The following is a 13,705-nucleotide window of genomic DNA, read 5'->3' on the forward strand; positions in this document are numbered from 1 at the left end:
CAATACATATAACCAATATATGAATGACCTCAAAGTGGCACCAACTGAATGAAAGATTCTAAATCTAGTCTTAGCAGGAATTATTTTGTCGCACAACGTATAGCATATTGCTTGGTATCTCCTTCTCCATCCATCAAATAAAACTGACTTTGGGTGATTTGAAAAATTTCTTAGCAAAAAAATAGTAAAGCAAGTACGTGATGCTTCAAAGAAGAGTATGATAAAAACACAGAACACAAATTACATTATTTATTTACCTTCCTTCGCTTTCTTATGTTCAAGTCTTTCCTTTTGCAAGGATTTCTCTAATCTTGATCTGTGTTCATACACAACTGGAAAAAAAACAGTTAAAACTTATCTTCAAAAAATGAGAAATTCTAAGGTAAAATTAACATCAATTTTCAAAACAGGAAGAAGACAGCTTAGAGTCCTTTCACAATTAAAATTAAAATGTATGCATTTTAAGTTCCACATTCTTGGTAAAAGATGGAAACAATAATAGACATAATTCTGGGCTGACTCCTATGCAGTCCGCCCCTCTGTAAAACCAACACTCTGGAAGAGGCTTCCACCTTCTTGGCCAGCTCCTTGCCCTCCTGCTTCTGGAACATGAGTCTCTGTGAGGTTCCAGGTCTCTTCCCGGACAAGCATGTCCACGCTCACGACTTCAGCCAACATCTACACAGCATTGACCCTCATATCTGTGTGTCCAGCTCCCACCTCTCTCTCAGGTGTTAGGAGAGGATTTCCAGCCAGATATCCCATAAGTACTGCCAAGTCAACATGAGCTGAGTGAGTCTCAGTTAAAGATGCCTGGGTGGGTGAGGAAACCTCAGCAGCATACTAAGGTTTGCTGAAAGAAGAGGTGGATTCCGCCATGTCAGGAAAAACTTAGGTAAGATAGCCACAGAGATGAAGGAGGGAGAGACTCTCCCCACTGAAGAACCTAAACAAGTGCCCACAAAGGAACAAGTCAGGTTTACATCTGCCATGGCAGGAAACCCAAGGCAAACTGATGTCCTGCTGTAGGACCTTCCTGCACTTTACCAACCCCACCTCCCCCATCTACTCTGAAGTAGCTGGAGTTGCCTGGTGAGTCGGGGAGAGAGAGCAGATGTGTTAGGGGGAAAACAGGCAGAAGCCCATCGGGACTCTCTCCCCCACTACAGGTTTCACATCTACAGCAAATGGGAGCTGCAAGAGTGTTAGAAGCTTTACCTTTAAATGAAAAAAATATGTATTACTGCACTGGACTAGACCAGACATGATCCTTACTAAACTAAGACTGTGTTTATGGATAAAAGTTACTGGAAGATTTTTTTTGATCTGAGAGAAGCTGAAAAGTAGTGAAGTCTGTCTTAGATTTCATGCAGGGACAGAAAACCCAGCTCCGCAGAGTGGTTGGAATAGGGGAGAGGAGGGGAGAGGCAGAGAGAACAAAGTTACGTTTCTGACGCGCCCTTTAATCCTGTTTGTTCAGCATTATGGTCACAAATGATCTCATTCCCTGCAAGCTCAGCCAAGCCCGTCACTTGGTTCTTTTACCATCCCTAGCTCCCCATGACTCCCAAAGATACAATTCAATCACCAGTCACTGACTGTCCGCCGTCCAGTGCATACAACTGCCCGACACTGCTGGCCGCCTAAAGTTGCCGTGGTCGCAGCAACTCCCCTCCCTGACATCTGCTTGTTGCTGATGGACCCCCTGCCCCGTCCCTCCCCCCGCCCTTTCCCCACTGCCACCCCTGCCAGTTACCAGCTATCTCTGTCCTCCTTCCAACACGCCCATCATCCCCAGGGTCCTTCCCCTTCTCCCAACACTGCACCTCTCATCTTGGCGTCCCATAGCAACCTGCCATTCCCAGGGCTCCATCTACAACTCCCACAGCCCCTCGCTCTCCTCACACCTCTGCTAACATCTCAGTCCAGAACTCCTAGAAGGCCTGCCGCCACCCAAACTGGTGTGGTGTCGTCCCCTGATGGCATGCCTGCCCCAAACTCATCTTTCCCCTCAATTCAGCGTCCCATTAGTCATCGAAATAATGACCTGCTCCATTCCCTTTCTCCACTTGGGTTCCTATTCCATTCACCAGATGATCCCTCCCCCTCCCCCAGTGCTATTATTACAAAGGGATCTAATCCAGCTCCACATTTATTGAGCTGCTGCGATGGACCTGGCACCATATTATGAGTAGAAATGCAAAATGAATAGACATGGGCCTTGGCCTCAAGAAGCTCTAGTCCAACACAGGAGATAGATTAGGTAATTTTAAATAATTGGAGCTAAATGCATTTGGCATAATAAAAGCCCAGTGAAAGAGAGGGGTGAGCTCTGGATGGGAGAGGAGCGAGGGGAGATTCTCAGAGGCGACAATCTCTTGGCTGGCTTTGACAGTGAAGAACAAGTTGGCAGATGGGAGCACCACAGGAGAAAGGCACTGCTGGAAGACATCACAGGGACACAGACACAGAGGTGCTGAAATCGGACTAAAGGCAGCTGTGTTCCAAAAAGTTTGGTTCCAAGTCCATTGTTGAGAAATTAGACTTTTTTCAACCATATAGGTGTACAGTATATAAGTCTCTCGGCCAATTCCTGAAAGCCTATTAAAACCAAGAGGTTCCTTGGATTGGTACTAACACTACCATCTTGAATGACATTTGGAACGAGGGAGGGAAAACAAAGACTAGTGCTGTGGAACCTCACCAAGCCAAACCCAGAACTGCCTGCTCACAGTCTTTGAGAATGTCCGTCAGGTAGTGGAGGCTTACAGGGGAATAGATAAATTACAATGTTATCATGATATACACAGGCAAGAACAGGATGCCATGGGAACACCTAAGCTCCCCAGCTGGAAGAAAAAACACTCCCTCATCTCCAATCCACTGGCCAAAGTTCCCACAGTCTGGGTAGAGGGTCACAGGAACATAAACATGCCGGGTAATAGGGAATCTGGGTGCACTAATTGGACATATTGCAGACAATTTCAGCAGCATGTACATCACTTGCAAAGAAGGGTCAACAGGCAAAGTAGTCAAGATCTTGCTCTAATGGAGTCAAAAGTGGCAGCAGGGGTCCTGAGTCTAGGGGGCTCCTGAATGGGGGTCAGGACCATTATGGGGAGACAATCCAGCCTAGCAACACCCAAGATAACAACAACAACAAAACCCAGCAGCAGCACAGCCAAGAAAACATATGTGGGGGACTGCTCACCACCATCCCCAGCCACCTCAGACTCTAGATGTTAACTATTATCATGGAAGGGTAAGGATGGCGGCAAACGTTGTAGTTACAACTTTTAATCCTGTGAAATTCTTCCTGACTTAATAAGATACGGCAGCAGTCACTCAACGTCACGTGGCACTTGGTGACGGCGGAACGCTTACCTTTGGTTTAGGCAGCAGAAAACTCATCTGCGGGATTTCATCTTCGATAAGGGCGGAGGGTCCACTAGATCCCACCTAGCGGAGAGGGGGTGTGGGGACTGGGGTGAGGAGTGCCCTATGTGGGGGGTAGGGGAGACGGTGCTCTGTGCTTTACTCTCTTCCCTGCCATTCAGCCAGAAGGATAATGTGCCAACGGCTGGTCCAAAGTCCCCATCGACCAAACTGTCTTTGACAGTTGTATGTATAATGGGGATTTACACATTCGACATCTTAAGAGCAGCGTGTCTCAAGAGCTAGAAGATCCTAGGATACACAGTTAGAAACTTTCCTAAATCACCTAAAGAGATGCTATACAATGTCCACAAAGAGGAGAGCATGTTTATGGATTACAGTCCGCGTCCAAAGGTCTTGGGAAATCTGAGACTAGCCACGAATCCATAAAATGGCATCACTCATAGCGTGACCTAAGGCATGAATAACGTGCTTTTGCAAATGCAGCAGAAAAAAGATGTGGTAAACAGGAACAGAGGCTGTATGTGAGGAACCGTGAGGTAACTGTACGATTAATATTATCTTACTCAGAACTGGCCATTATGACAGCTACCAGCTTTAGTCCTGATATACAACCTAAGAATTCAGCAATGGTTTGAGGGATGGAGAATATCACCGAGGAGGAAGGTGAGAGAATGGGGCAGCAGTGACTGACGGAAAGCTGGAGAAGTGCTCAGAAAAAGGAAAAAAAAAAACCCCAAAACCGAAAAGGAACCTTAAAGTATAGGCTGAGGAAACGACGTTAGGTAAAGGAAAGTGAGAGTAAAAATTAACCCTTAGAATTGGAAACTCTAGAAAGAATGGGAGAAGGAAAGAGGCAGGCGGTACGTAAAGGTCGAGAGCACAGACTCTGGTGTCTGGGTTCAAGTCCCAGATCCATTCCTTATGGGGAGAGTTGCTGAACTTCTTTGTGCTTCAGTTTCCTTATACGGTACACGGGAATAAAAACAGTGCCCATCCCTTTGGGTGGATGTCAGGGCTAAATGAGTTAATTTACGTGAAGTGCTTCAAACACGGCAGGGCACAGTGTAAATGCCAGAAAAATATTAAATATTTTTTCAGCTATCTGTGATGGCTTAAAAGTGCCAAAGGATGAATCAGGTGATTCCCTGAGCTCTTTCAACCCTACAATTAGAGTCTAATAATAACAAAGTAATACACATATATATTGAGAGAGAGACTTGAAACAGCAATGAAATACTGATCTCAGTTTCCTGTTACTTAAAAAAAAAAAATTCCCTTAAAAAGGGGGGAGGGTTGCAAATAATCATTCTAATAGCTTAGTAAAACCTATAAGCCTATTTTCTAATAAAAACTGAAGAACAGTGAAACGGACCAGATAGAATCTTTGTGTTCTTGTGGCTCTTCTAGAAAATTTCCCTATCAATTAAACACACACACACACACACACACACACACACACACACACACACTACCCTTAATTCTTTAGCATGCATTCTCCAGGCTTTGGGGCTGGTGATTTATCTAGATAGGTTTATTTACTGTTTTGCTTAGAAGGAAGATTGCTATTCAATCCCTGTCACCTATCTCTATTTTTCTATTTATACTCTGAAGTCAAGGGCATCAGTCAAGATGAAACCAAACTGCTAGAACCTTTGCAACAAAAAAGGTATATAATTAATATTCTCAAAGCACCCATCAGGTTCAAGAAAAAAATAAGTATAAAAATAATGGTTCAATCTCGGCATTCAAGATCATTAATGCAGACCAACACTACAACGGGGATAGGATGTGAATCATAAGAACTCATGAGAGAAAGATGAAAATCCACAATACTCATCATCTCCCCTACTTACTGACAAGGAGTTTAATATTTTCCATGCAGTCAAGGGTGGAAAGAGTTTTTATTCCCCCCTTAACTCACTCAAGAGTTTAAAAATATGCCAGCTTCCGACAGCAATTTTCCATTTTAACTCTGACTTCCATCCGAAAGGCACAGAGAAATTAGGTGCATGCATCCACATAGGGGTAAAATATACATCTATGACATTTCATCCATGACAAACTGCTCCAATTCAGAATTAGAAAACAACAGTTTAAAATTAGACAGAAAACACTGCTAAGTGTTTTAACACCTTAAGCCAAGAGAGGGCAAGGTTTCTTTGGCAGAAGCAACGGCCTGTGAAATTTTGCTTTCAGTCCTGACGACAATACAGGGTTTTATCTTTATTTAAAAAAAACACACAACCGAGTCTTGGTATGAAAGGCACACAATTCAACTTGTGAAAACACTGATTTTCGAGTACCTTTATCATTTTACAGGTGATAAAAATTAAAATGAACAAATTTGTGTTTTGATAATTGTGGCTGAAGATCTTTAAGTACGATAGCAAGAGTGATGACAAAAAAGGAAAATAAATTGAAATCACTATAGTTCTCAGAAGATAATACCCTTGAGGTTTTGCTTTATTTTGGTTTTTTAGGCCTAAAATCGTAGATATTTATTATGTCTTTATGAACAGTTCTCAACTGTGGTTTTAACTGGCCAGAAGTGGGCTGGAGGCCAGCCACTTGCCCACCCACCTCCTCTGCTGCACCATGAGCTGGTAATTAACATGAAGACAACATCATAGATACAGTTTTGCAATTATCTTTCCTTCCTTCTTTCATAATTTCACCTCATAAGAGGTCTGAGAAAGAATACCAAAGATCTTCCTAGAAAACAACCCATATAAAACAAGTAAAAAGACAAAAGAAGGGGGACACCTATTACCATTTTGAGGATCACACCGGATCCCCCTCCAGCCCCCGTGAGTGGGCAAAGGCGCCCCTAAGGCTCTTCTTTGGTGTCTCCACCCCACTCTTTCCACAAAGTCTGCCCCATCCTCCTGACTCATGGAGCGTTTTTCTCACAGGTAACTCCTAAAACATTAAGTCCAGCTTTGGCTTCTCACCCCATTCCGGTTTCACAACTTCCAGTACAAGTCAACCTTTCCGGTCTGCTCGACCATTGATGGCTGAATTGAATTATGGTTAGTTCCCTTGGTCACATTGCAGGCCTGGGGGCAAAACCTCCCAATGGCTTCCCGTCACGCCTTGGGCGAAACCCACAGCCCTCACGAGGCTTCACCCCATCGTCCATCCTGCTCCAGCCCCAGCGGCCTCCTCACTATTCCCCGAACATGTGAGGCGAGCTCTCACTTCAGCACCTCACACTGCCGCTTCCTGGCAGCCCCGCTGCCCCTCCTCCAGGTATCTGTGCGACTAGCTCCCTCACTTCCCTCAGATCTTTACTAGAAAGATACCTCCTCATCAGATCCTTTCCTGGACAACCTATCTAAGACTGCCACCTGCTTCCCACCCTCAACACTTCCAGGCTCCCTGCCCACTTCATTTTTCTCCTTAGTCCTTAACTCTTTCTACTAAATTTTTTACTTTTGGGGGCCTTATTTATTGCCTTTCTAGCTCACTTGAATATAAGCTCAGTCAGGGCAAGAATTTCTGGTTTGATTTATTTCAGTGTTGTATCCCTGTTACAGTGAGTTATAGGCATTCAACAGATAATGAATGAATGAATGAATGAATGAACTATGGGTGCCATGAAGGCTGGGATTGGCTAGCTCCTCTTTCCTTCTCTTCTATATTCCCAACCCTCACTACCACTTCAGTTCCAATCCCCCAGCTCCTAATATCTAGTGGTATTCAATAATTCTTGTGAAATAAATGAATGCATTTAGAAGCTATTTCATTCTCTTCCTCATTTGCCTGCCATCCTTTAAGTCCCAGCATTTTTAACTGAATTTCCATATTTGTTGGCTCATTAGTACTCACATATCCCAGAGAATAGACAGCTAACAGAATAGAGATTAAATATAAATTTATCTGTTGATGTATAGGCTCATAAGATTAGCATTAGTTAAATCACAGCCCTGAAATATAGAAGTTTTCAGAATGCTGAGAGAAAAAAAGGACAGTCTGATTAGGTATTTTTCTACTTCATGGCAATTGCTGTATTTTTTTTTACTGCACAATAAAGTTCCTATAATAGTTCACGAAGTGTCTATTTTTAAGTTTGCTAATGCATACAGTTTATGAAGTCATTTAAATGGAATTTTAACCATGATTTGAATTGGTGCCTAACTGCCTTTCTTATTTTGGATAAAACTATACGAAGGCTTTCCCTCATGACACTATCTAATTGAGATTTGGCTTTTTCAAACAAGTATTATATTAGCTGACTTAAGATATATGTCTTCACACAAGTCTTTTTCTTGGCATTCTTTTGAGTGGTGAGCTACTAATAATTCTACTCTTAGCTGCTCAGAGCTATCATAGCACCAGCAGTATTCCAGGCCCCTTGGGAGACACTAAAGTACAGGCATTACTCTTATAAAAAGCTTCTAATCAACAAATTTGGGTTGTGAGAGCAGGCTAAGACAGTTAAAACAGTAAGAAGACAATCAGCGCTCACCAAAGGTTAGGTAAGCCAGGATGACAGAATGACCTGCTGAGCCAGCAGATTTTTACATATAATCTCTTGGTAAGCTAAGAGAAAAATTATCCTCCTGTCCCATGAAAATGCGGGACTCGACAAAGTAAAAGTTACATTCTCAAAGGCATGAATAAGTACATATGCGTATACATTAGAAACTTACGAATTCACAGTAATAGAAGTAAAAGTTATTCTAAAATCAGATGTATATAAATAGACCCTCTAGAGTAATGTGCTTATCTAGCAATCAGATTTCAGCTGGACTGCATCACAGCATTTCAAGAAATAATGCATGAGAGAGATTAGGTTTCTGGTCACCCAAAACTGATGCAAGGGTATATAAGAATGCTCTTCAGATGGGCTAAAATAGGCAAAAGCACATTGGTTTTATAATGGGACTAAGAATTTATGCATAAACTTTTCAAAATCGATGTGCTTGAACCAAACATAAAAGACATTTAATTTTCTTAAGTTATCTGATTTCTTCATGGAAACCTGCCTCTACGGACACTTCAAGTAATGCCAGCATCTTTGCTGGCATTTTTTAGGGAAAAACCTAACATCCAGGACTCAAGTATCAACCCTGTTGTATAAACCTGCACCTCGGGACTTCCCTGGTGGTGCAGTGGTTAAGAATCCGCCTGCCAATGCAGGGGACACGGGTTCGAGCCCTGGTCCGGGAAGATCCCACATGCCGCGGAGCAACTAAGCCCGTGCGCCACAACTACTGAGCCTGCGAGCCACAACTACTGAGTCCATGTGCTGCAACTACTGAAGCCCGCGCGCCTAGAGCCAGTGCTCCGCAACAAGAGAAGCCACCGCAGTGAGAAGCCCGCGCACCGCAACGAAGAGTAGCTCCCGCTCGCCACAACTAGAGAAAGCCCATGTGCAGCAACAAAGACCCAACGCAGCCAAAAATAAATATTAAATAAATAAATAAATTTTTTAAAAAAACACCTGTATCTCAGAGAATACACACAACTCAGGGAGGATGAGCTGGGCTGCAACTGGCTTCTCCTTCAAACCAATGAAGCAGTACACAAGCAACCCCAGCTTCATCCAAACGCCAGTGTCAAGTTTTCACTTCAAAATGTGAAGGTATGCAACATATCTTGGAAAAGGCTTCATAAAAAACCTGGCTTATAAAGAGATACTATGTAAGGCCTCTTCTCTATTGCATCCTGAATATTACATTCTACAAATCAAACAAATATTCACTGAGCATTTATTATATGCCAGGCATTGTTCTGATATTTGAGAATATATTGTGAGCACAACAGTAGAAAATATTGCCTTTGGGGAACTCATATTCTGCAGAAAGATGTAAATGATAAACATAATTAAGAGTACATCAGAAGTCAGTGAATGCCATGGGGAGAAAAGAACGGAGTATAAGAGATTGGAGTTGTGGGAAGGATGGATCAGGTTTCACTTTTAAATAGGGTGGTCAAGACAGGATTCACTGAGAAGGAGACGTTTGAGCCAACACTTGAAAAACGTGGTGAAGGAGTTAGTACTACAGACGCCTCAGGGCAAGTGTTCCAGATAGAAAGAACAGGAAGTGCAAAAGCTCTACAGTACAACCATACCTGGGATGTTCTAAGAAAAGCAGGGAGGCCAGAACAACTGAGGCAGAGTGAGCCTAGAAGGTCAAAGGGTGAAGGTGGGGAAGGCGTCAGATGGCGATGGGTCTTGTAGGACCTCATGAAGACTTGGCTTTTACTCTGAGAGAAATGTGGAGCCACTGGAGCGTTTTGAGCAGGAACATGTGATGTTAACTTAGATTTTAAAATAATGATCACTCTGACCCAAGATGCAAGCGGGAAAGCTAGTTAGTCGCGGGCTTCTGCAGTCATGCAGGCCCGAGTGTAACGGGAGAGTAGGACTGTGTGCAAGCTGCAGCCGATTCTGAATTTTAACTGAAGGTAAAACCAGCGCATGTAATCAGCTGAGATGGGGAAAGCCACCGTGGACTAGGTTCATGAGGAAGATGGGGAGTAAGACTTCACTGACTACAGAGTGGTTTACTCAGCCTGCAGGAGTCAGTCTAGATTCCCAGAGGCAACATTTGTGCGGATGTTTCCTTCCAATGGAGGAGAATAACCCAGACAGTGGACAGAGAACATGTAAGAGCACTGAGGCAAAAACAAAATCAACCTGTTTGTAGTATTCCTCAAACTTCCCTGAAAATAAGAATAACCTGGAGTGCTTGTTCATCACACAGATTCCTGGGGCCCCACTGGAAGCTACTGAATCAGAATTTCCAGGGAAGAGCCTTGATAATCTGAATATTTAGCAAGTGTGCCTCGACACCCGCCCAACGCCTGCTCCCCAAGACCCTTCAAAGGGGAGTTCTGGAAACACTCTGTTTAGCATAGCATCGATAGGAAGGTAGGTAATCAGGGAGGGGAGAGAATGAATGGGATAGGGCTACAATTGACTTGATCAGGTCTGCGTATAGAAAATAACTTTATGGGTAGCACGGAAGACGGAGCAGAGGATCTGAGAGAGAGGAGAGGTTGATGGATCAGTTAGGAGGTCACCTCAATAACTTCCATGTTGCCCCAATATAAGATGATGTCCAGTTCTGCCAAGAAGATAATCTGATTTAAAAAAAAAGTTGATTTCTTTTCCAACTGGAATATACAAAATTTTAGAGGAGTGAAAATGAGTGGGAAGTGGAAAAGAATATGAACAGACGCTTAAGGATATCCTAATGGTGGTTAAATATTTGAAAAAGTGGTCAGCTGGGTTAAGTCATCAGGGAAATCAAGTTAAAATCATAACGTAATACCACTATTCTCCCCTCAAAATGACTAAAATAAAAAAGACAGAAAGTACCGAGCTGGCAAGAATATGGAGAAAGGCGCCCTCCTACCTTGTTGATGGGCGTGGAGCTTGGTACAACCACTTCAGAAACCTGTTTGCCAGCACCCGTCAGAGCTGACGAGGGATATCCTGTGTGGTCTATAATCCCAGTCCCACATAGGTACCCAAGCCAATGCTGGCATGCAGTCACCGGAAGTCACAGAGGAGACTCGGAAAAGCAAGACTCTTCACAACCCTCCCCAAATGGAAACAACACAAACATCTATCACCGGAGAATGGATAAGGTGTGGTTGTTCATAAAATGAAATAACCACTCCGCAACGTGGAGAAACCGAATGAAGCAACACTTGAGTTTCACAAACATAATGTTGAGGAAAGAAGCCAGACAGCAAAGTGGCGCTTACTGAATGAGTCTGCTTACAGAAAATTCAAAAATAAGCGAAACTAGCCCGTGGCGAGAGGAGGAAGGACCTGTTCACACCGTGCCTACTGGCAGTGGGAGGTGCACAGGCAGTTCCCAGAAGAGCGCAGGAGGGCGCATTTTTGGGTGCTGGCAACTGTCTGATTCCTGGTCTGATTCCACACTGTCTGCTTTGTGAGAATTCACTGAGCTCCATACGTAAGATTCATGTACTTTTCTGAATGTACAAGTGTTTACGTAAGATCATGGTCCTTGTTATTTTCAGTTACATAAGTGAAATTAATAGGGAAATATAAAACATTTAGATAGGTCACTTTTGTCCCTCCATCCGCGTCTCCCCAATTTGATTCCAACTCTTCACAGGCATGTCTGACATCTGCGTCTGCGTCACCTCAGGTCAGCATTTTAGTCCTCTGACAGTTTTCTGAAGCACATCCATCTTCACTGGAATACAGCATTAGTGGAATCTCTGTCTGATGCGGTCACTGGAAATGTCCAAAGTCACATATATTTGGTAAAAATTAGGATAGCTGACATCTCCATTTGTCTTGGAGGTGCAGATTCATGCTTTTGGTAGCCCTAACTCCTGCACGTATTGGAGGTGTTTTTGTTTTGTTTTGTTTTTGCAGGGGTGGGGAGGGTAGTGAAAAGGCTTATTTATAAAGATATTTTGCATTTACCATTGTGAGATCACATTCCTGGGAATAAATACCCACACTATCTTAAATATTGCCACATCCTTTAAAAACAAAAAAAAGATTTTTGTCAGGTGCCCTTCATAAATATCTAGTCGCATTAAACGAGGCCCTTTTGGGCCAGTGTGTCTCCCTCACACAGTGCTCTGTGGTTTAAAATAAAGCAATTGGGAGAGCTCCCAGAAATAGCAGAGGCTTTATGCTCACTCCAGTACAACGAGACCCCCTCTTTTCTGAGGAGTAGTTTTGCAGGAGGAAGGAAATCTAGCTTTGTAATATTCAAGTATATGCAGTAATTATTGATGGAGGGAGGGGAATGCACAGAAGCAAAATGTATTTAAGCAATAAATGCAAAATGCCTCAGTGACTGACTCAAAGTACGTTATCAAAGTGGATCCAAGGATGGTGCAAAGATTTCCGGCTTATGCTACTGCGTGAAAGGAGGGTCCAGGACCAAGGAGGACAGTGGGAGCTCTGTGGGCGGGGGCAGGGCATCACGCACCCTGCATCCCACTAATGCATCTAATGCTTGAGAGGGATACCAAGATAGTGCAGGGAAGTAGGAAGAGTAATCTAAGAAACACTCAAGTTGCTAGTAGCTAGAAGGTCACTGCTGGAAAGGTCTATTTCATTATCACTTACAAGTCTAAGAAGACCCAACACAAGGACCCCTTTGAGGTAAACCCCAGCCTACCCTCCACAGCCACCTTGTACGTTTCTTGACATTTGTTTTGTCCCACAACTAAACTGCTTAACTACTTATACCAATTACCACTGAGGGAACTTAAGAAGATAAGATACTGTGGGGACAAAGTCAACACCAGATGTCTAAAACCTGCTTCACCAGTTTGATTAGAATTCTTAGTGATATCCTGCATTCTCTTTCCATTTTTGGACATTTTAAGCTCTCCTTTGAGATAGGAGTATAATTAGGTATGATTTCTTTTCTTTCCTTATATTTGCTACAGAACAATGAATATTTTCAGTTTGCTAAGATCATATGTGACTCTAAATAAGAATATCTCCTGCATTGAAATCCTGGGCACTGCCTGATTCGGGGCAAGGGTCATATTTTAATCTCCACTCACTGCACGGGCCCATCAAAGCCCTTAAGAGTAGAAGGGTGAGCTCACTGATTGAGACCCTCCAAGGTCAAATAGAAACATTATCTTTTCTTCATCCTTTAAGAAAGGGTATATTACGTATCAGGACTTGTGGGTTTTAGGGTGACAGCAGGAGACTGCTGCTGATGATGTGACATGAGGAGGACGCAGAGGGCTTTGTGAAATTCTGGTGAGTAGCCCTTGAGGTACTGCAATTGTATCGGCCTCCATCATGTAAACACAGTCACCCACGATGTGAAACCCGACATGTGAGATCAGTGCCCACCTTCACTGTGGTCCCCAGAGGCTTCTCCAGGCAGTATGGATGCCCCACGTCTATTCTTCCGTGGGGGCCTAAGCAAATCTCTATCCGTGGTCTTATTATCATACTTTACATACAGATTTGTCACTCCTACTGTTTTGTGGAATTACTTATGAGAGAGTCAAATCTGTGCAAATTGTCACCCAGCCTTGGGTCTGGTACAAAGTGGATAGCTGCCGATGGTTTATTAAATGACTGAACCAAGATAATCAGCACATGACGTTAACGATGTACTCTTCATACCAATTATTTCACAAAATTTACATATAAAACTTGTACTTGGTTACATATCAAGATGGATTCCTAAGAGTCCAACTTTAAGAAACTTTAAATTTGATACAGTTGACTTATACCAATATAAGCATAGGAATTCATTGGCAACCTCTCAAGGTTTTCTATGAAAGGTAGAGACAATATATCTAATATCTATATTGTTTAAATTGACGA

At 43.1% G+C, this 13,705-nt stretch overlaps 1 protein-coding gene across 2 annotated transcripts in view; it reads right to left on the minus strand.

Moving 5' to 3' along the window:
- The window catches only part of GOLIM4 (golgi integral membrane protein 4), a 74,617-nt gene that overhangs the window by 32,229 nt on the left and 28,683 nt on the right, over positions 1-13,705 (minus strand). For both annotated transcript variants that reach the window (XM_068546202.1, XM_068546201.1), the window contains exon 2: positions 258-332. In XM_068546202.1, coding sequence (XP_068402303.1) covers positions 258-332 — 75 coding nt within the window. The remainder of the gene's footprint in view (positions 1-257; positions 333-13,705) is intronic.

Source organism: Eschrichtius robustus, chromosome 6, assembly GCF_028021215.1.
Source record: "Eschrichtius robustus isolate mEscRob2 chromosome 6, mEscRob2.pri, whole genome shotgun sequence".
Lineage (NCBI taxonomy): Eukaryota > Metazoa > Chordata > Mammalia > Artiodactyla > Eschrichtiidae > Eschrichtius > Eschrichtius robustus.